This window comes from Carassius gibelio, chromosome B9, assembly GCF_023724105.1.
Source record: "Carassius gibelio isolate Cgi1373 ecotype wild population from Czech Republic chromosome B9, carGib1.2-hapl.c, whole genome shotgun sequence".
Taxonomy (NCBI): Eukaryota; Metazoa; Chordata; class Actinopteri; order Cypriniformes; family Cyprinidae; genus Carassius; species Carassius gibelio.
The window spans coordinates 2,288,604-2,310,272 of NC_068404.1; the positions used below are offsets into that span (position 1 = coordinate 2,288,604).

Genomic DNA, 21,669 nt, shown 5'->3' on the forward strand with positions numbered 1-21,669 from the left:
CATTTCGCTCAGATTTCATGACTGAAGATGAAGAGTTATCAAGGTACGGAACGGCCAGAACCGCAGCATCTCGTTCCCTATTCAGGGAACCAAGGTTACATACGTAACCGAGATGTTCCCTATCATAGGTCACTTCGATGCTGCGGTGACGTCACCACGTATGGGAACGATATACCAAAACGCCTGACGTACCTGATAACTGAGATCCGAGGAAGCAACTGCTCAAGCGGAGAGAACCCGGGAGCCAGGGGCCATCCTCACATCCAGACTGTAGGATTTGATAAAAGTGCTCGGTGAGGACCATCCTGCCGCAGCACAGATATCATCCATAGAAGAGCCACTGAGAAAAGCTTGAGAAGAAGCTACAGCTCGAGTGGAATGAGCCTTAACCCCTAAGGGCGAAGCGAGTCCGCGCGCCTCATAGGCCAAAGAAATCGCCTCCACCAGCCAATGGGACATGCGCTGTTTTGTAACTGCATGGCCCTTACTTTTATGTCCAAAGCAGACAAACAGCTGGTCAGAACCACGCCAAGGAGCTGTGCGATCCACATAAGTCTTTAAAGCTCTCACAGGGCAAAGACTTAGATCTCCTGACCCGGCCTCGGCAGGCGAAAAAGCTTCCAGAACCACTTGCTGAAAGCGAAAAGGGTTAGATGCGACCTTAGGAACATAGTTAGGCCTGGGCCGCAGCAGCACCTTCACAGAGCCTGGTGCAAATTCCATGCATGAGGGTGAAACAGAAAGAGCCTGTAAATCCCCAACTCTCTTGAGGGAGGATAAAGCCATGAGAAGAAGTGTCTTCAATGTCAGGATTTTATCCGATACGGTCTCCAAGGGCTCAAACGGATGCCCTGATAAACCTAACAACACAATGGATAAATCCCATGAAGGAACTCGCACAGGGCGGAAAGGCCTCAGCCGTCGCGCACCCTGTATGAAACGAGAAACTAATGGATGACGCCCCACAGAGGCACCGCCTATGCATTCGTGGTAAGCTGAAATGGCTGCCACGTAAACCTTTAAAGTGGCTGGTGTAACGCCATCCGAGAAACGCTCCTGGAGGAACTCCAGCACTGAAGCCACTGGGCAGTAAACTGGATCCACATTATGATTACCACACCAGGCTGTAAACAGTCTCCACTTGAAAGCATATAAGCGTCTCGTAGAAGCTGCTCTAGAACTCAATATAGTCTCAGTAGTTTCAGCAGAAAGACCGGGACATACTAACGCACTCCGCTCAGTGGCCACGCCCACAGTTTCCACAGATCTGGCCTCGGGTGCCAAATCAGCCCCTGTGCTTGTGATAATAAATCCTGTCTGATGGGAATCTCCCACGGAGAGCCCGCTAGCAGACTGATCAGATCCGCAAACCACGGCTGCGTGTGCCATCGCGGAGCCACCAGCAGCAGCTGTTCCACTCTGTCCCGGCGTAATCTGCATAATACCGCTGGGATCAAACGAATCGGAGGAAAAGCATACAGACTGGTCTTGGGCCAGCTGTGAGCTAACGCATCCACGCCCAGGGGCGATGGGGAGCGTAGGGAGAACCATAGCGGGCAATGCGTAGTCATGCTCGATGCGAATAAATCCACTTTCGCTTTGCCGAATATCCGCCATAAAAGATCCACCGTCTGGGGGTGTAATCGCCATTCTCCCTGTTCCAGAGCCTGTCTGGATAGCAGATCCGCTCCGAAATTCAATCGTCCGGGGACATGAATGGCCCGGATCGAGAGAAACTTGTCCCGAGACCACAGAAGAACACGCCTCGCCAGCCTGCACAGGGGGCGAGAGCGCAATCCTCCTTGATGGTTCAGATAAGACACAACCGCTGTGTTGTCTGATCTGAGTAGCACATGACGGCCGATCAGCAGATCCGAGAAATACTGGAGAGCCAGAAAAACTGCCAGTAATTCCAGTCTGTTTATATGCCAGCCGCGCTGAGCCGCTGTCCACACTCCGTGGGCTGGTCGCCCTCGACACACAGCTCCCCAACCAGTCAAAGACGCGTCCGTCGTGACAGTCTCTCGGAAAGCATAAATTCCCAATCGAACTCCTGACAGGAGAAATTCGGTTGACATCCAAATTTTCAGCGACATCACACACCGCCGTGTCACCGAAATCGTGCGATGCGGGAGACAACGGGGTGAAATATTCCGCCTTTTCGTCCACCACTGAAAAGGGCGCATTTGAAGCAATCCCAGACGAATCACGGGGGATGCTGCTGCCATTAGACCCAAGAGCCTGAGGCACAATCTCACCGTCACCGTGCGACCTGCTTTGAAGTGCCGCACGCATGACGCAATCGACTGAGCGCGCGGGAGAGAAAGCTTCGCTGTCATCGCGCGAGAGTCCAGATCTATTCCAAGAAAAGTTATCCGTTGAGAGGGAGTTAAAACACTCTTCTTGAAATTTGTTCGTAAGCCCAGGCTGTTTAAATGATTCAGCACAAGATCTCGGTGAGAGTGTGCTTGAGTCCGCGATTGCGCTATCACCAGCCAATCGTCCAAATAGTTCAACACACGAACGCCCTGGAGCCGCAACGGGGCCAGAGCTGCGTCCATGCACTTTGAGAACGTACGGGGCGCTAAAGCCAAGCCAAAGGGAAGAACGCGGTACTGATACGCTTTGCCCTCTAAAGCGAATCTGAGGAACTTCCTGTGTCTCTTGACGATCTGAATATGGAAATACGCATCCTTCAGATCGATCGTAATAAACCAATCGCTTGGTCGGATCTGAGACAGAATATTTTTCACCGTCAACATCTTGAATTTGCTCGGTCTGAGTGCAAGATTCAGACGGCGTAAATCCAGAATGGGTCGTAACCCGCCGTCTTTTTTCGGTACCACGAAATAACGGCTGTAAAAACCTGTCTCCATCTGAGAGGGGTGTACTTCTTCTATAGCCCCTTTGCTCAGCAGAGCTGACATTTCTTGTCGCAGCACCGCCATTTCCGTAGACTTCACCGTAGTGGGAAGAATTCCGCGGAAAGGAGGCGGGCCTTTCCGAAACTGAATAGTGTATCCGTGACAAACCGTGCGTAACACCCATTGAGGAATGCCGGGCAAGCGTTCCCACGCGGCCCGAAACAATATTAACGGTTTCAAAGCTTCCGCTCCCAGCAACGCCGTCATACGCGTTAAAACGACCGGACACGAAAAACCCGTGGTGTTCGTGCACCGGGGAAGCGTATGCGCCGGAGTCGTTGCGTTCCGTTGAGTATAATCCTGAAGCGTGTCCACGGCAGGAATTAGGCCAACAGATGGAACATCGGGCTCTGCCGCTAGCGAAAAAGCGGCGGCTGTGTGAGCCGTCATAAACGGGCCGTTTGTGTAGGGTCCTTGAGTCGTACCTCGAACTCCGAAAGCAGGATTGCGCAGAGTGTCTGAGGGAGCGTCTGTCATTACAGCTCGATCCAATGTTGCTCGAGGCGCTGTTAGCGGCGAGACAATCAATGTTTGAGCAAGGGGACTGCAATGAGAGTGTGGGATGCGCGAAAGCGGTCCGACAGCGCTCTCTAGCGGAGGGCACAGTCCCTGGCAAGCAGCAGAAAGATCAGGAGCTGCTATTCGGCACCCGAGAACGAGAGGCTTTAGCCGTCGAGGTCAGGTTCAAACGCTTACGTTGACGCTGGTGCGCCGGAGGAAAAACCCTAGGGCCCCAGTCCTTACGAGGAGGCGCCATGGGTGTAGGTTCCTCTCGAGAGGCTGCTCGCTGGCGGTGAGAGGAGGTTGAGCGAGAACGCGCGGGCGCTTGCCGGCGTTCGACCTCCCTGGGTCTGCGGGGAATCAGCTGGCGGAAAGCGGCTGATTGTTGTTTCGCTGCCCTGAACTTCTCCACTACTGACGTGACAGCCTCACCGAACAATCCATCCCTGGAGACAGGGGCATCCATAAGGAAAGATTTATCCTTCTCCTTAATATCGGTGAGATTAAGCCAGAGGTGGCGCTCAACCGAAATCAAACCGGCCATAGTACGGCCCACTGCACGAGCGGTATGTTTGGTAGCGCGTAGCGCCAAATCCGTAGCTCTACGCAGTTCTTTAACTGCCTCCGGTGTGATGCCCTCACCTTCATCCAATTCCTTCAATAACTCCGCCTGGTAGGCCTGAAGGACCGCCATAGAGTGGAGCGACGCAGCCGCCTGACCAGCCGCCATGTAGGATTTACCCACCAAACTAGACGTGACTCGACACGCCTTCGAAGGAAGAAGGGGGCGAGACTTCCAAGCCGCGGCCGAACTAGGCGCAAGGTGTTCGGCGAGAGTCTCTTCCACCGGGGGCATCATAGTATAGCCATGGTTCGCCATATCAGAAACGGTGGCGAAATCCGCGGCCGCGGCGTTAGTAATCCGAGCCGAAAATGGCTGTTTCCAGGACCTCGAAACCTCCTGGTGGAGGTCCGGGAAAAAAGGCAAAGGCCTCCGGGGCTGTGTAGGTGTCCGACTAGTTAAAAAACGGTCGTCCAGCTTGGAAGAAGGTTGGGCCTCGGCCTTGTCAACCTCCCAGTCTAGCCCCAATTTACCCACCGCACGAGAAACCACATCCAACAGCTCACTGTAGGAGGGGGAGACACGCCTCTCCTGTCCGCTAGGAGGAAGAGGGCTAGTGTCGGTCGCGAAGTCCTCAGACCCCGAGGCCGCGGTGGATAAAACATCGTCGTCATAGCGTCCACAACCGAAGGAGATGGCGGTGCATGCCTCCGGTGTGGGAAGTAAATCCTCATTAGAGAAGACGACGGGCTCAGTATAAGTTTTATTCTGCAGCAGGGTAGGGGAGAGCGAGCGATGTGGAGAATATTCCAGCGCTGCGCTGTCCACAAAATCCATGTCGCACGTGTCACCCCAGGCCCTCGCCTCGTGCGGTGCCTCGGCAGTCGCAGAGGTGACCTGACGGGGGTTAGACTCGAGGGCGACATTAGAGAAAACTTCCACCCTGGAGCGCAGCACTCTGAGCCGCAGGCCATCACAATGGGGACAGGAAGAAAGGCCGCTAAGCGCCGCCTGTGCGTGATGTAAACCAAGACATACTACGCACCTGTCATGAGTGTCCCCCGCCGTGATGTACCTGGTACATGGCTCCTTACATTTTCGAAAGCTCATCGCGTCCGCGAAGAGGAGTTAACACTGCTCGAAGAGATCGCTGGAGAACGCGAGACGATAGGGCACAGATGATTCGCTATTCCTGAAGGAATGAAATCTGAGCGAAATGGCGCGCTGCACCCAGGTATATCATGCTCGCGCATGCGCAGGGTGGTGCTATGCGCCATTTGGCCAATAGGATTGGCGGGATGGTATAGGGCTTCAGACATTCGTCACACCAGAGGTGTTCCCATACGTGGTGACGTCACCGCAGCATCGAAGTGACCTATGATAGGGAACTTCACTTGCGTTAGCATTCCCATTGACTCCCATTCATTTTGGCGTCACTTTGACAGCGAATAACTTTACATCTGAGGCGTTTAAAGACTCCGTTTGTCCATTATTTATTTCTAAAGATACATGACAATGTATAAAGGGCTCCGTTACCTTCTATGTTACATTATGGCACCGTAGAAACAGTTTTTTTTTTTTTTTAAATATGCTAACGACTGAGTCATAACCACTCGACTCTCTGTCGCATGACCGTAAAGACAGGAGGAGAAGCTCGCAGGCAATTAACTTAATATGGCGTACTGGCGTTACATTTTAAAATACTATACAAAATAATTAATCAGAATACTTACTCCTGCTCACTCATGACAAAGAACTCCCCGCTCAAGCTCACTGTCTCTGCCAGATTAACGATGGCAGTTTGCACGCACAGCCACTTAGAAGATTTACATCTGTCAGACAGTTTGTTGACGTCATCAAGCTTAGTTTGAGTCTGCGGGTCAGAAACGGAAGTGCTAAAAAAAAGCTAAAAATGGACTTCAGTTGTCTCAATTGAGTTCAAATGGGGTCGCTGTGTCCATTTCTTTTACTGTCTATGCAGTTGTTCCTGGTCTGGTCTATGGTATGGGTCTGTGTGACCTTAGATGGAGCGGAATTTCCTTATATGGGTCCTAAGGGCACTTCTGCCGGAAGAGCGCACAGCTCCCAGTAAATGCCGTCTATGGTAAATGCAGAGCACTTAGAGCACAGACATTCACTGATCAGAGCGAGAGCGTCGCGAAAAGTCAAAAAAGAAATGTGTTTTTGGTTGCCAGGGCAAGACAACCCTGCACAGATTACCAAAAGAGAAACAGCATTAAGGGACCCCTGGATGGAGTTTATTTTTACAGATGCTTGTTTTACAAACAAGGTCCAGTTTGACGCAGGATTTGCTCATCGTTTATTTCTTAAGGATAATGCAGTCCCAACGAAAAAGGGTCACGATCGTGTGTTGGAACCGCAGGCGGTGAGTAAAACTGCTTCAAATATCTCTGTGTTGTTAACTTCGCTATCAGCGCGTAAGCACATCAAGTAAACAACATGCGATGTATGGTGTGTGTGTTTATATTAAAAATGGATTTGTTTAGCTGGCCACTTTAGGTTTCTGTTTGTTTATTGTTAAACCACTCCAAACAACAATACACAATGCGTGTGAAAAAATGTAAATGAAAAATAAATGAATTATTTAATAATAAATCACAAAGCGCTTCTTCATTGAAATGCGCTACTATTCCATAGTTTTTCTAAGAAAATATTAGTCTGATGTGCAAAACGGTTCCGCTTGTGTACTGATAACTCACATACAATGATCCATAAATCAATTCATGTCCTCATAAACCACGAGTAAACACACACAAATGTTGTAAAAGTAGCGCATGACATGGTGTTCTAAAAACACTGCGCTCAAATTAAAATAATTTCTACTTTAAAAAAACTCTCGAGACCTTGTGTTTTCCCCCTTTTCACTGCCCATCTCACGTTTTTCTAAGCAAAAACGCATTCTGTATGAACGAGCCCTTAGTACTTAGTATATGTTCCTACCAGCCAGGACTTTCTTTCTGTCAAGCACACGGAATGTCAAAGAGAACGTAAAACAACTGTGTCTGCTGAAGTGCAAGCCAAACCACTAATGCAATTTATAGGAATTTAGTGTACTCTTTTTCCATCTCAAAAGACAGCTGCCACACAGTTACGCAGCAAAGGTATGTATATAGTGTGAAACGGTTCCTACTTTACCTTATAGATCATTTTAAAGGCACTGTTTTATATATGAAGGTGTACCTAAATCAAATCAAATTTTTTACTCTGTCAGGCACACAGGCAACCGTTGCCTTTACAAGTGTTAGTACTGAGACAACACCGGTTGAAACATGGAGGCATATGTCATCTACACCAATAAAGGCATCAACATCTGGACTCGGTCCAACACCAGTTAAAATGCCGAAGACAGAATTGCTGGATGTGGAAGAGATTCCCACAAATTTATCAGAAATTCAACAAACTCTAGATTCCTCATATGAGCCTGGTGACTCTGTTGCAGAGCCTTCTGAAACAAGGTAATGTTGTTCAAATGTACATTGATATTCATTGTGATGCAGAGGCGTCAGGATGCTCTCGATGGTGCCTCTGTAGAATGTGTACATGATGGGGGGTGGGGCTCTGGCTCTCCTCAGTTTGCAGGACATGCACGAGTCACTTGTGCAGCATTGGTCTGCTCACTCACCGCTCACTACCTCATTCGGCATGGAACTACCTCATCAGTCAGTTAAATAACTGCTCTTGGTCACTTGTCACTTTAATCAGACTTAAGATATTTTTAATAAGTGATTTTTTTGCACTAAAAAATCTTTTAACTGCACTGTTGTTCACTTCATTGATTTGCACTATATCTGTCATTTACCTTGCGCTGCTTTATTTAACTTTATTTTTAACTTTTATTTTTATTATATGTCTTTTTTTATAATTCCCTTATTGTATAATTGTATCTACATTTTATATTTGATCTAGTTGTTTTTTTTAGGCTTTAATGTTAATGTTATCTGTATGCACCGGGGTCTGAGAGTAACGCAATTTCGATTCTCTGTATGTATGTACTGTACATGTGGAAATTGACAATAAAGCAGACTTGAACTTGAACTTGAATTAAGCTTGTTTTTAATTTATCATTGATATTCCATACTTTTCCATTACTTCTAGTGGGATGGACATCTCTTGAGGTTGATTACACCGATGCAAAGTACATTGTTTCTGAAAGCTGTCTCAGAGAGCTTTTTAAAACATGTCCTTTTTGCAAAAATAACTGCAATGTACAGCGACGTCGGCTTGGGACATTTGTGTCATTCTGTCAGGTCTGCGAACACTGTCAATATACCAAAAAATGGCAGAGCCAGCCTGTGAAAGCACCCCAGTTGGAAACCTGCAAATGTCAGCAGCAGTGTATTTCACTGGTGGATCATTTATTCAAATGCATAAGGTATTTTAGGATTATTATGTGCACATTTTTTTTTTTTGTGGTGATATGCGTGCTGATTATCCAGGTGATTTTTTTAAATAATATGCATTCTATGTTGGCAATACTTTGTCATCATACTAATGTAAATCTACATATTTTTGGTTTGGCAGAGTATTGTATTAACTTACAAATGTTTTCTATATCTAGGACATTCTGCCAAATATGGCAGCTATACTTTATTGCATCTTGACAGCAATACAATTCTGGACATTCAACTAATACAGGTAAATTTCTCTTGCAGTATTTAGTAATGCTTCATGTTTTTTTTATGTGACTTTGCATTTGGTAAGGTGATTTCGATTTTTTTTTTTTTTTAAAGAGCAATGAAGTTGGAGGCAGTGCACACATGGAGAAGGAAGGACTCAGAAGAGGTCTGGATCATCTAGAGTCCAACCAGTTACAAGTAGATTACATTGTGACTGATCGCCACACCCAGGTGCAGAAATATCTGCGGGAGAGAGAGATCCAACAGTACTATGATGTTTGGCACCTCGAGAAGGGTAAATGGAAGTCAAAATTATTTGTATATTACTCTAGAAATGTATTTGAATTCTTTTACCAATTATTGGACATTTTCAAGTAATTATTGACATTCATTTCAAGCTATTGATTTTGTTTCTAGTTAGCTTATGATTTTCATTTTATTTCTCTTTTTGACTTCTTGCATTTCCAGGGCTATCTAAAATATTAGACAAATTGTCAAGAAACAAAGACTGCCAAGTGCTGCGAAACTGGTTGGTGGGTATAAAAAATCACATCTACTGGTCAGCCATGTCTTCCACAGAAGGACCAGAGAAAGTTGCTAAGTGGAAGAGTTTGTAATCACATTCAGAATGTCCACATTCATGAAGATCCAGTATTCCCCAAGTGCGCTCATGCAGACAGAGTGACCAGAGACCCTAGTAAATGGTTCAAACCAGGTTTGAGACTGTAATTTCAAAAACAAACCTACTATGGGTATACATGTCAGTATGTTTATCTTTCTCCATTTCTGTTCTAATAGGTACCATGGTCCTGTATAAAGTGGAGAAGCTGCTCATGAACAAGAGAGTTATCCGCGATGTGGAGAAGCTGAGCCACCAACATCAAACTTCAGCTCTTGAGGCATTCCACAGTGTCATTCTGAGATTCGCCCCCAAGAATGTTGTTTTTCCTTTTATTGGAATGCTGTGCAGGTAATAATTGTTCTAATACTTTACACCACCCAGTGTTGTCGAGACAAAAAAAATATAAATGCATATATCACCTTATTTTCAACCGTGTACATGTGCTTGTTAGTACTTTTTTTTTTTTTTTTTTTTTACTTTTCACTTTATCTTTCTAGGCTGTATCTTGCCTAGAATGCATTTTAACGAGAATGCTGATCGTGAACAGGCAATGAACTCGGAAGGCGAAGCTGTCTATCGAATAATGTATCCAAAATCTAAGAAGGGGCAACCAATTGTGAAGTCAGTGGAGACAGAGCCTACTTTTGGTTTGTTCATAAAACTTTTTTTTAATAAATACAAGTATGTAATATATAAAATAAAATATAACAGTACTTCCAAAAAGTGTGACAAGTGTTTAGAAATAGTACAACAAACAAATAATAGTAAATAAGAGTTTTTTTTTATGGCAGGATACGTCAAAGATCTGATGAGACTGGTGTTTGTAGAGGTGTTTGAAGACCCTGCCTATTATGTTGAGGAACTACAAAAAGTACCCATTCCAGATTCCCTATCAGAACAGTTTGACAGGCCGACACAGGAGGATCTCACTGCTAGACACGAGTCTAGGTTCAATCCAGCGGTGGCCGGTAGCCAACATAGTTCCCCCCAGCCTCAGGAAACTCTTGCCGAATCCGGAGGACAACACACGATGGAGTGACCACGCGCACATGTCTGCCAAAATATCCCAGCACCAGCTGTCAAAACTACGATAGGCAAGATACCTGAAACGTCTGGCAGAGTGGTGGGATTGTTACATAGTCAGTAATGTAGCATTTTGTATTATGTTCAACAAATACTTCTTGTACATTTGTATGCCATATTTTTATATGTCCCTGCAAATAATTTTTTCCAATTATTGATATTTAAATTTATTTTATTACAATGCGCACCTTGCTAGATAAATAAACACAATTTACAAAGTTTATTGTTTTTTTATCTGTATTATTGCATAATGATAAAATCTGAGATCTTTTTTCATAATTACTCACTCCTCCTCTCTTCTCCTTCTAAGTGGGCCATAGTCAGCTCTGTAAATGTTATTTATGTTCTGAAGTGTATAGACATTTAGGCAGTTTGCATAAAGTCCTGGATGTTCTGTCATACACTGTATAGAGGTTGGCACCTGAGTCAACCGTCTCCTTACCTTAAAAAAAACCTATGTAGTTTACATTGTCATTAATTGCAATTTTAATTATATGATGAGATATCATAGGGACTATGCATGCATGTAATTACATCCTATTACAGCACTACACTGGTTGGATAATACCTAAAATGTTATATAATGATCCCAAAAGTTTATAAACGAAGGTGAAGGAATAATGTGTAAAATATTTTAAGAAGACATTGCTAAAGTGCACTTAGTAAGCTAATTGTATGATATCATATTAAGTCTTATAAAAAAAAACAACTTTACACATTATAATGCATTGCAAGAAATAACCGGTTCTGTTTCTTGGCAGCAAATGTTTTCCGGCTCAGTTGGCATCAAACTGCACTTCCCGCAAGTACACCTTTAAAGAAAAGAAAAAAAAAACATGACATAAAGTGGAACTTAGTCATTTTCCAAAACCGCTAAGCAAATATATACAGTTTCAATACATACCACATAGAGACGTCCTGCTGTAGTTGTTGCTGCTGCTGCTCTTGTTCAGTTTCAGCCTCTGGATCTGATTCTGGATCATAAATGTACGGCTGAATCTGACTGTTAGTCATGGGTTCTATTGGATGTTTTTTTTTTTCCCTCACGGTAATGTCACAGCTTCCAGCTCTCAAGGTGATTCTTTAGCTCCGCCCACATGTCACGCCTCCAGCCGCTCCTGTTTTTCAGACAAAATCGATACAGACTATCTTTCTCTAATAAATATAACAAAACTAAAACTAACTAAAGACTTTTAGGAGATATGAAGGATGCAGTACTACTCTATAGGTACTCAATGTTAACAGGAGATTGAGTGAAAATGAGCATTTCACCACCCCTTTAAAAATTTACTTAGCATGGTTCGCTATTGTTAGCTATTTAGTCAGCGTTAGCTCAATAGTCTGAAATTGGCTTGGTAACCCGATCTTGAGATATTGCTAAGATAAGTTAGCAACCAACTAACAGACATTTAACAGATTAAGTCCTATATGAGTGCTTGTTATGACTTAATGACTAATAACACACTTCATGTCAGTTTCGTTATATTGAGCTTTTTTAAATTCAAGTGAAGTAGTATTAGATTCATTTGGCAGTGCCTTAATTATTTGTTCAGAAGTTTTCCTTTACGTAATATTTGCTATATGTTACCAGAGGTTTTTATGAAACAATTCAAAACTGTAGAAGGCTGATTATAATGTTAAAAGATTGTTTAATATAGAATTGGTGTGGTTTGTGTTATACTGGTGCTGGTCATATAATTAGAGTATCATCGAAAAGTTTATTTCACTAATTCCATTCAAAATGTGAAACTTGTACATTATATTCATTCATTACACACAGACTGATATATTTAAAATGTTTATTTCTTTTAATTTTGATGATTATAACTGACAATTAAATCCCAAATTCAATATCTCAGAGAATTGGAATATTGTGAAAAGGTTCAATATTGAAGACACCTGGTGCCACACTCTAATCAGCTAATTAACTCAAAACACCTGCAATAGTCTTTAAGGGTGTACTCACACTAGGCACGGTTGCCATGAACCGGACCCGAGTACGATTGTCCCCCCTCCCCACTCCCCTTCTGGCCTGCACTCACATATAGGGTTTCAGCATTCGTGCCGGAGCACGCTTACGTCATTATGGTGCGACGGTTTCGGGATAAACAGGAAGAGCGGCGCTCTATGAACACAATGGAGTGCATCGCTCTGTTTTCTTTGTGGATAATTTTGTGTTGTTTGGTCCACAGCCGCTTTGGTGGTCAAACGCACTCGGGCATGGTTCAAACTGGCAGTGTGAGTACACCCTAAATGGTCTCTCAGTCTAGTTCTGAAGGCTACACAATCATGGGGAAGACTGCTGACTTGGCAGTTGATGACCATTGACTCATTGCACAAGGAGGGCAAGACACAAAAGGTCATTGCAAAAGAGGCTGGCTGTTCACAGAGCTCTGTGTCCAAGCACATTGATAGAGAGGCAAAGGGAAGGAAAAAGATGTGGTCGAAAAAAAGTGTACAAGCGATAGGGATAACCGCACCCTGGAGAGTATTGTGAAACAAAACCCATAAAAAATGTGGGGGAGATTCACAAAGAGTGGACTGCAGCTGGAGTCAGTGCTTCAAGAACCACTACACACAGACGTATGTAAGACATGGGTTTCAGCTTCACATTCCTTGTGTCAAGCCACTCTTGAACAACAGACAGCTTCAGAAGCGTCTCGCTTCAAAAAGGACTGGACTGCTGCTAAATGGTCTAAAGTTATGTTCTCTGATGAATGTAAATGTAGCATTTTCTTTGGAAATCAGAGACCCAGAGTCTGGAAGAAGAGAGGAGAGGCACACAATCCACGTTGCTTGAGGTCCAATGTAAAGTTTCCACAGTCAGTGATGGTTTGGGGTGCCATGTCATCTGCTTGTGTTGGTCCACTGTGTTTTCTGAGGTCAAAGGTCAACACAGCCATATACCAGGAAGTTTTAGAGCACTTCATGCTTCCTGCTCCTGACCAACTTTATGACCAACAGGACTTCCAGTACCTGGTTTAAGGACCATGGTATCCCTGTTCTTAATTGGCCAGCAAACTCACCTGACCTTAACCCCATAGAAAATCTATGGGGTACTGGGAAGAGGAAGATGCGATATGCCAGACCCAAGCATGCAGAAGAGCTGAAGGCCACTATCAGAGCAGCCTGGTCTCTCATAACACCTGAGCAGTGCCACAGACTGATCGACTCCATGCCACGCCACATTGATGCAGTAATTCAGGCTAAAGGAGCCCCAGCTAAGTATTGAGTGCTGTACATGCTCATACTTTTACATTTACTCATTTAGCTGGGGAGGTGTTGGCGCAGTGGATAAGACACAATGCCTTTGGTGTGAGAGACCTGGGTTCAAATCCACTGTGTCCCTGAGCAAGACACTTAACCCCCAGTTGCTCCAGCGGCGTGCGACCTCTGACATATATAGCAATTGTAAGTCACTTTGGATAAAATCGTCAGCTAAATGAGTAAATGTATAATCATCAAAATTAAAAGAAATAAACTTTTTAAATATATCAGTCTGTGTGTAATGAATGAATATAATATACAAGTTTCACTTTTTGAATGGAATTAGTGAAATAGATAAACTTTTTGATGATATTCTAATTATATGACCAGCACTTGTGTTTAAGCATTTGAGCTGAATGGTTTAAAGAAATCAAGTCGGAAGACCGATTTGTAGAGTCAGACATTGTTACTTGGGCTCCCCCTGCTGTGTGTGTGTGTGTGTGTGTGTGTGTGTGTGTGTGTGTGTGTGTGTGTGTGTGTGTGTGTGTGTGTGTGTGTGTGTGTTTGTGTGTGTGTGTGTGCGTGTGCTCACTCAGGTTTTTTCAGGTGTGAACTTTATCCTGGTGAGACTGGGATGGACTAAACAGTGTGAATGTACTGACCTTTCAATGTTTTTGGTTGAGAGCATCTTCAGTCTGAGGAGACTCAGTTTTCCAGTCATGGCTATACATGTCAAACCCATGGTTTTATCTGAGTCACAAGTATGTTTAGGCTATACTGCTTTTAGACTCATTTTAGACTGAATAATTTAAGGGAATCAACTAGAAATACACTAGTTTAAACTGCATTGTGAACGCAGCTATGAGACCAATATTTTCTCAACCTTTAGTTAGTTGTCCTTACTTCTTATTAATTTCTATTGGTAATTAGATGATGATTTAATGACAAGCAAATTAAAATATATTATCATCACAAGGTCCTTAACATACTTTATAAATAATCAATTTCCAGAAGAAGAACCAAAAATAAAAAAAAAATTCATGCAAAGCATGACACACCTTGCACATCTTTTTAGTCTTGTCATATTCAAAGTAGATTTATTCAAGGGCAGGAAATGAGAGCTGCACAATAAATGCAGTGTCAGGGGCTCATGTCTCCTGAGCAGAACCGATGGGTGGCTATTGTGTGCGCTTCCTGTTAGCGTGTGTACTCACTTAAACTTCTGTCAGTTCAGGGCGACCCCACCATCTGGGGAACATATATCTGGGGGAGTTTGTTTTACTTTAAACCATGAGAGTTACACGCTTTTGCAGGGCTTCAAAGGGTGCTTTGGGATCCCGTGGCCAACTGAGCAATATAATAATATTGTTTGAGGAATGCATACTGAGACATGCATTTTTTAAGACAGTTCTGTCTCTTACACATAAGTGCAAAATATGAATGCACGGAATAAATCTTTGCATGCTGCTTTGCAATGTTTGCAGGTTTGCAGCACTGTAACATCTAGCCTACCTTTAAAAGTACATATGCAAAAAAATGTTAAAGTACAATCTTAGTAACCTACCCAGCACTGTGTGTGTGTGTGTGTGTGTGTGTGTGTGTGTGTTTGTGTGAAATGAGCATTATTCTGTCCAAATATGTCCAAATAAGTAGGAACAAAATTAAATATCAGATACAACACTGCATCGCCGACTATCAACTTTGAAAAGACACTATTTAAAGCTGTTTGTGAATGTAAATTGTGTAGCTTCTCTCTATATAAAAATGACGACACACTTCTTATTCATTTATCAATAGTTATGCTTACTCTGTATGTTTATTCAAGCCGAGTTAGCACACCTAAAGCTGTAGAGGTGTCTCTGCGCATCATGACGTCACAGAGGGCGTCTCCACGGTAACGCGCCACGAGGAGGCTGCCTTCCATCCCTGAGGAGCGCGCGCGCGTGTGCGTGTGTGGATCAGGTCACGTGGTCTCAAAAGATGGCGACTTCGGTGCGGGGATGTGAGGAGTGAGATCAGTGAATCAGTGAATCAGAGCTCAGAGCAGCCACCGGTCCCGGGTCACCTCACCTCGCCTCGCGTCCCAGCGCACGAGGCTCTTCTCCTGCAGGATATACGGCTGTTTGTCACAGGATCACACTCGCTGCTCATGGAGTAGCTGTGGATGTCAGGAGATAAGGAGTGTGTTGTTCAAAGCTTTGTGCGCCTGGATCACTGACTGCGATGGCCCTCCTTGTGTTTGGTGAGTCCATCTCAATACACCGCTTTTATTACGACTTTAGATGACAACAGATCGCAAAACATAGAGAGATGCAACGATCAGTCAAATTGAACAGTGTTTCTATGTTAACGCGTGTGCACAGCCGCTTCACAAAGAGCTGATGTGTTCAGAATAACTTCAGCATGACTTCATCCTGCGGTTTGTTTGTGTGCTCTGACGTTATGACGGACGAGCAGCTTCTTCTCTTGTTTGTGTTTGCTTTGGTGAAGAGCTCGTTATAATACTGCAGTGCAGACCGTCCTTCATCGCAACAGGTACATCATTATTAAAGACGAAAATGATCATTTGTTGCTGCAAGAACATTAATACACTCCCGAAGTTAGTTCAAAATGATCAGAAACGCATTTAAATGAACACTTTTACCTATACAATTTAAGCTTAAACCTTACTTCTGGTCTTTAGGGCCAATTCTTTTCAAATAAGATGTATACAACATCTGAAAACTGCATTTTCCACTAATGTGTGGTTTGTTTGAGATGCAACTATTTGAAAATCTGGAATCTGAGGTTGCAAACAAAAAAAAAATTTAAATATTAAGAAAATCATCTTTAAAGTTGTACAAATGAAATTCTAAGCAATGCATATTATTAATCAAATCAAATAAGTTTTTATATATTTATGGTAGGAAATGTACAAAATATATTCATGGAACATGATGTCCACTTATTTTCTTAATGATTTTTGGCAAGAAAGAAAAATCGATCATTTTAAACCCATACACCGTGTATTTTTGGCTATTGCTACAAATTTACCCCTGAGCATGTGACGGTCTGAGCCGGACAGCATACGCCTCAAACACTTGTTGAAGTCATGGAGAAGAAATGTGTGTTCTCTTCTCTCTGGATGAGGAAGCAGCGCTGCTCTATTAATACAGTGCTGAATCATACGCAGATAACCAGGAGTAAGTGATGGTGTTAAACACTTCTCCATCACTGCCAGACTCACACTGCTCTTCTCAGATGCCTCGAATGAATTCAGATGCTTCACGCTTGGATGTACCTTCTGTGGGGAACACAATAGAAGGGGTGTTGTTTTTTCTATTTTGGATGTTTCTGTGAAAGGAAGAGGAAGCAGTCCGAGGCCCTTTCCTCCGAGAGAGTGAGAGTGAGTTAGGAGCGCAGTATTCTCTCTCTCTCTCTCTCTCTCTCTCTCTCTCCTGTGCTCTATTGTTCATCAAGAGCTTCCAGCATTCATCTATAATGAGCTCTCTGAAGAACCAGTAACATCTTGCTCTCCGTTTAACACTCTGCTTTCAACAAATTCATGCAGAATCACCCCTGTGCAAAATAATATATTTTCATATATTGCATATTTAGTTTTTATTTTTGGTTAAATTTGGTTATTAATATAATGCACAGCATATCATATAGTCCTTCCTTTTTTAGTATAGTTATTTTAACAGATGTTTCTGTGTTTCATGTTTGGCATTACAAAAAAATGAATCTCGCTAGTGGTCATATAGCATAATAATATAAGGAATTACTCTCTAAATAAGCAACGTCACTACATTTTCACTACAGTTTCCAAAATTTATAAAATAAAAATGAACAAAAGGATATATATATATATATATATATATATATATATATAAATAAATAAATATATATAAATAAATAAATATATATAAATAAATAAACATTTGGACAGGATATATAAACTTAAATCATGTTTCTGAATGAGTTTGCAGAAAGAAAATGTTGTTTCTTCAGATTGTGCATTATGTTATTGTTCAGAAGTGTGGAGTAGCTACATATATATATATATATAATTTTTTTTGAAGGCATCTCTTTTGCTCACAAAGGCTGCATTTACTTGATTTATTTAAACAAAATAGAGTTAAACTATAATGTACAATATAATTTATTTGTGTTGGCGAAGCTGATTTTTGTCATCATTTCCCATCATCCTCCAGAAATCATTCACGCTGATTTAATGATGAAAATTCAGCAGAAATGAAATGTATCTTAAAATATATAAAAACAGAAAACCCTTATTTTAAACTGTAATATTATTACTATTTTTGCTGTATTTTTTCATAATAAAATGTTTGATAAATGTTTCATTTAGATCATCTGTGACTTGCCTTGTAAATCAAAAGCAATAGAATAGCAATAATCGGGATAGTAATCCAAAAAAGTTTAACTAAAATGAAAAAAAGAGAGAGCTCTTTAACGAAACAGATGTGTGAGGTTCATGCTGATGTTTACTCAGGCTTTACATGACCTTCAAATAATGAAGAAATGCAGTCAAGGTCAAGCTGCTCAAATGTTAATGTTATTGTCTAGGCACTGTCAGGAAACAGGGTATTCATAAGATACACAACGAGTCGTTTTCATGCATTTGAATGTGTATTTCTTCTTATTTCTCTTAGATAACGATGAGTACAGACCGCCTGTGTGGAAATCCTACTGTAAGTGTACATCTCATTACAGCAACATATAAAAGTATTTATTGTAACAACTAGTGTGCAGAAACATTTCACATGTGCACATCCTTCCAGAGAAGTAAATGATTGGGTCAGGACAGTTTTTTTCACTTAACCACATATTAACAGAAAAAAGAAGCCATATATAATATAGAAATATGGATTTAGATTGCATCTATGTAATTGTAAAATAGTTGCATACCATAGTTGTGTATGTGAGCTGGAATATGTTGTCGTCCTGAGATGTTGGTGGTGTTTTGTGGTAATAGTGTACCAGCTCCAGCAGGAGGCGCCACATCCTCGCAGAGTCACCTGTGTGTCTGAGGTGAGTGAGTGAGTGAGACTGCCTTTACCATCACATGTAGCTTCAGTAGGCTCTTCACAACAATAAACAGCTTTTAACAAATGCATGCATTAACATTTTTAGCTTTACAGATGTCTCTAAAAAGACAAACCATGACTTGAGAATCTGAATTCTGTTTTTCTGAGCCTCCAAGCAAACCCTGAAGCAATAAACTACAACATGCATGACTATGAACAGTAACCTGCAGGCTCAGTACTGTCAAGATTGTCTCCTCTAATCTTAACGCCTGGCTCGACAATGTCCTGTGCTATTTCGTTCAGTAATATCCCTCAGTTCGTATAGTTTGTTGATTGATTGATTTATTTTTATGCATGGTAAATGTTTTAATTTGGGCCGGGATGTAATGTAGGTCGCCCGTCTTCACTGAATTACAAATGCATCTCTTAATTGCATGATGGTCTAGACTTGCAGTAACCTCCAGAGGCGAGATGCAGAATCTGCTCCATTAGTCCGGCTGATATTAGTGGCAGTAATTAAGGAGCCTGAGAAGAGAGATGGTGCTTTTGAATTATTCATCTGTATCATGATAATCTTGTGTTTGTGGAGGATACTGCCTGCGGCCCAGCGCAAACATTTTGACTCATGCGCTTCCCCTTTCACCATCTGCAGGTGTTTTATCACGATAGATAAACATTTCTTGTGAAATCTGATGCTCTTTATTAGCTGCTGTCTGGTAGATTATTTGACAATGATATCAGCGAGTTATAATATGTTGGTGATCATATCAGTAGTGATGATATTAGTCAGAATTAAAAATATCATTCGCCCAAAGATGAAAATGATCTGTTAGTTTAGTCACCCTCAGACCATCCACGATGACTTTTTATATTTATTTGATCAGTAAAGAAGATTTTAGCTGAAACCATTGTCCTTGGTGATTCATAAAATGCAAGACAACACGTTTCTGACAAAAAAAAAAGAAAAAAAGAAGCATATCACGGAACAAAAAAAAAAAGATTGATAATATATTGTTGAGGTCTTAAGAAGAGAAATGATTACTTTGTGCAAGAAACATTACTGTATTTACAGCATTACCTGTAATCCAAGGAAACAGCATGGACCGCTAAATGTCATCTTTACTGTTAGGCTTGTACTGGAAGCAGACAATAATCCACTCAGTGCTGTGCTTTTACATGCAGCTCACAAAAACATGACCAAAACATGGCTCTAAATCTGTCAGTGTGGTCGTGCTCCATGTATTTTGATGATAAAGAACATGTTTCTGCCAGTAAGCATCCGCTGGCGTGACTCTCTAAAGATGCAGACGTCGGTGTCTGTGGAGGGAGCTTTAATAAGATGTTGATCTGCTGACGGTGGGACGGGGGTCTCCTGCTGTTAGCACGATTCAGCAGGTATTTGAGCCCCAGACGTGGCCCCCTCGCCTCGCCCCGCCCCAGACGACTGACGGCGTATTAATTAACGGTGGATTAACATTAAACAGATGCACGCTGCTCTTCATCTTTATCTCTAGGGCTTCTTAAGGATTGGTTCTGGAGTGTTTCTTGCTCTGGGCTGCTGGACACTTATCTGCTCCTGTAAAGCGCATCGCCCCGCCGCAGGGTGGAGGGTTATTGTGGCAAGAGGTTTAACCCTCTCTAATCCCCTTCAAAAGGCCCCGCTGTTTTTTATTTTATTTAAGCATTCAGAGCATGCAAATCAGTGACCAGAGTCCTCAAACACACACACACACACACACAATCTGCACACAACTCACTGGACACTTCACTTCATCTGGGTGTACGTTTTATCAAGAGTCTTGATGACAAATAGTGCGTTTGCCTCAGGACTAGTGATGTCAATTTCCGTTGTTTAAATTAACGATCGATTAATTGATTAATCGTTAAAAATGCATCTATTGCAGCAGTCACTGGTATGACCGGATGTGCAAAACCCACTCAAAAAAAATGCTTTCTCACCTGAATTAAAGGGGGTTTAGTTTGAATAAAATGCTATTAGCAGGATTATAAAATAAATATGATTATGATCATTTGATCAAATGAAGAAATAATTTTTAGCCGGCGTGGGTTTGTCTAGATTTGGGGGTTATTCCTCACGTCTCATTCTGCATAAATCTGAATGTTTCCATATTCGCAGTGTATTTGAATGTTAAACTATTATTTATAATGTAAACTAGGCTTGTACTTGTACATGCATTCACATATAGACGGAAAAGATCATCCTCTTCACATGAGCAAAAACGTCTTTGGCATAACAGCAGGTTGAATCGGTATACTGATGTCTATTTAAACTGACCTTTTATATGTTTGGTTATCTGTATTTGTTTTTGCTAATGAACAGACTGCGATGTAAGTCTGAATTGCTAGAATATGTGGGATGTGTGCACATGAATCGTCAGCACGATTGAACAGCTGAGACGTTAAAAAAAATTGTTTCTGGCGCTGCGACATTTTTAAATCAAAACACACTGTTATTTTTATTTTAAGCCTATTACTTACATAGGATATGCATTTTCTTTAACACGTCCCATTTTTCATCAATTCCTTAACGCGTCCCATTTTTTCATGAATTAAGAATTTGTTCGAATTAATTAATTTGTTCCTTCAATTCAGGTAAATCATGGGTTATTTACGGAGCAAAACACATGACACATGAACAGTTCCATGTTGAAGATCTTTGTGTCGTTTCTATTTTAATGTACTTCAAAGTTTAAATCACATTAAAGGTTCATTTGTACATTTTGAATGAATGATGATGCTTTTATATACCGTCAGTGTCACTCACAGCCGCTCGCACGTGTTCTGCACATGAGTCGCACGCAGACCAATACTAAACAGGTTAATCGATTGAGTCTCTTATCCACAATCAAACGAACATCAATTAATTGTTGACATCCCTATTCAGGACCTAGATTTTAGGAACCAGTTAACATTGTTAATAACATTAACCAACAATTTTAAAACAATACTTGCTTGTGTGTGTCTGTGTGTGTGTATGTGTTCTGATATATATGGTTTATAACACAGATGTGTCTAATGTCTATAATGACATGGGTACTAACATAAACATGGTTTATGAGGACACTTCCTGTGTCCCCGTAAACCA

At 42.1% G+C, this 21,669-nt stretch overlaps 1 protein-coding gene and 1 long non-coding RNA gene across 2 annotated transcripts in view; both read left to right on the top strand.

The window, feature by feature from the left end:
* Window positions 1-8,328: 8,328 nt before the first annotated feature.
* LOC127965242 (uncharacterized) lies at window positions 8,329-10,699 on the top strand. Its single transcript, XR_008155268.1, has 6 exons — window positions 8,329-8,643; window positions 8,739-8,919; window positions 9,093-9,339; window positions 9,423-9,594; window positions 9,744-9,893; window positions 10,038-10,699. It is a non-coding gene; the product is annotated as an uncharacterized LOC127965242 (long non-coding RNA).
* Window positions 10,700-15,412: 4,713 nt separating this feature from the next.
* The window catches only part of chn1 (chimerin 1), a 47,417-nt gene continuing 41,160 nt past the window's right edge, over window positions 15,413-21,669 (top strand). The window contains exons 1-3 of the mRNA XM_052565938.1: window positions 15,413-15,778; window positions 18,189-18,227; window positions 18,512-18,567. Of these exons, the coding sequence (XP_052421898.1) occupies window positions 15,760-15,778; window positions 18,189-18,227; window positions 18,512-18,567 (114 nt within the window). The 5' untranslated portion in view covers window positions 15,413-15,759. The remainder of the gene's footprint in view (window positions 15,779-18,188; window positions 18,228-18,511; window positions 18,568-21,669) is intronic.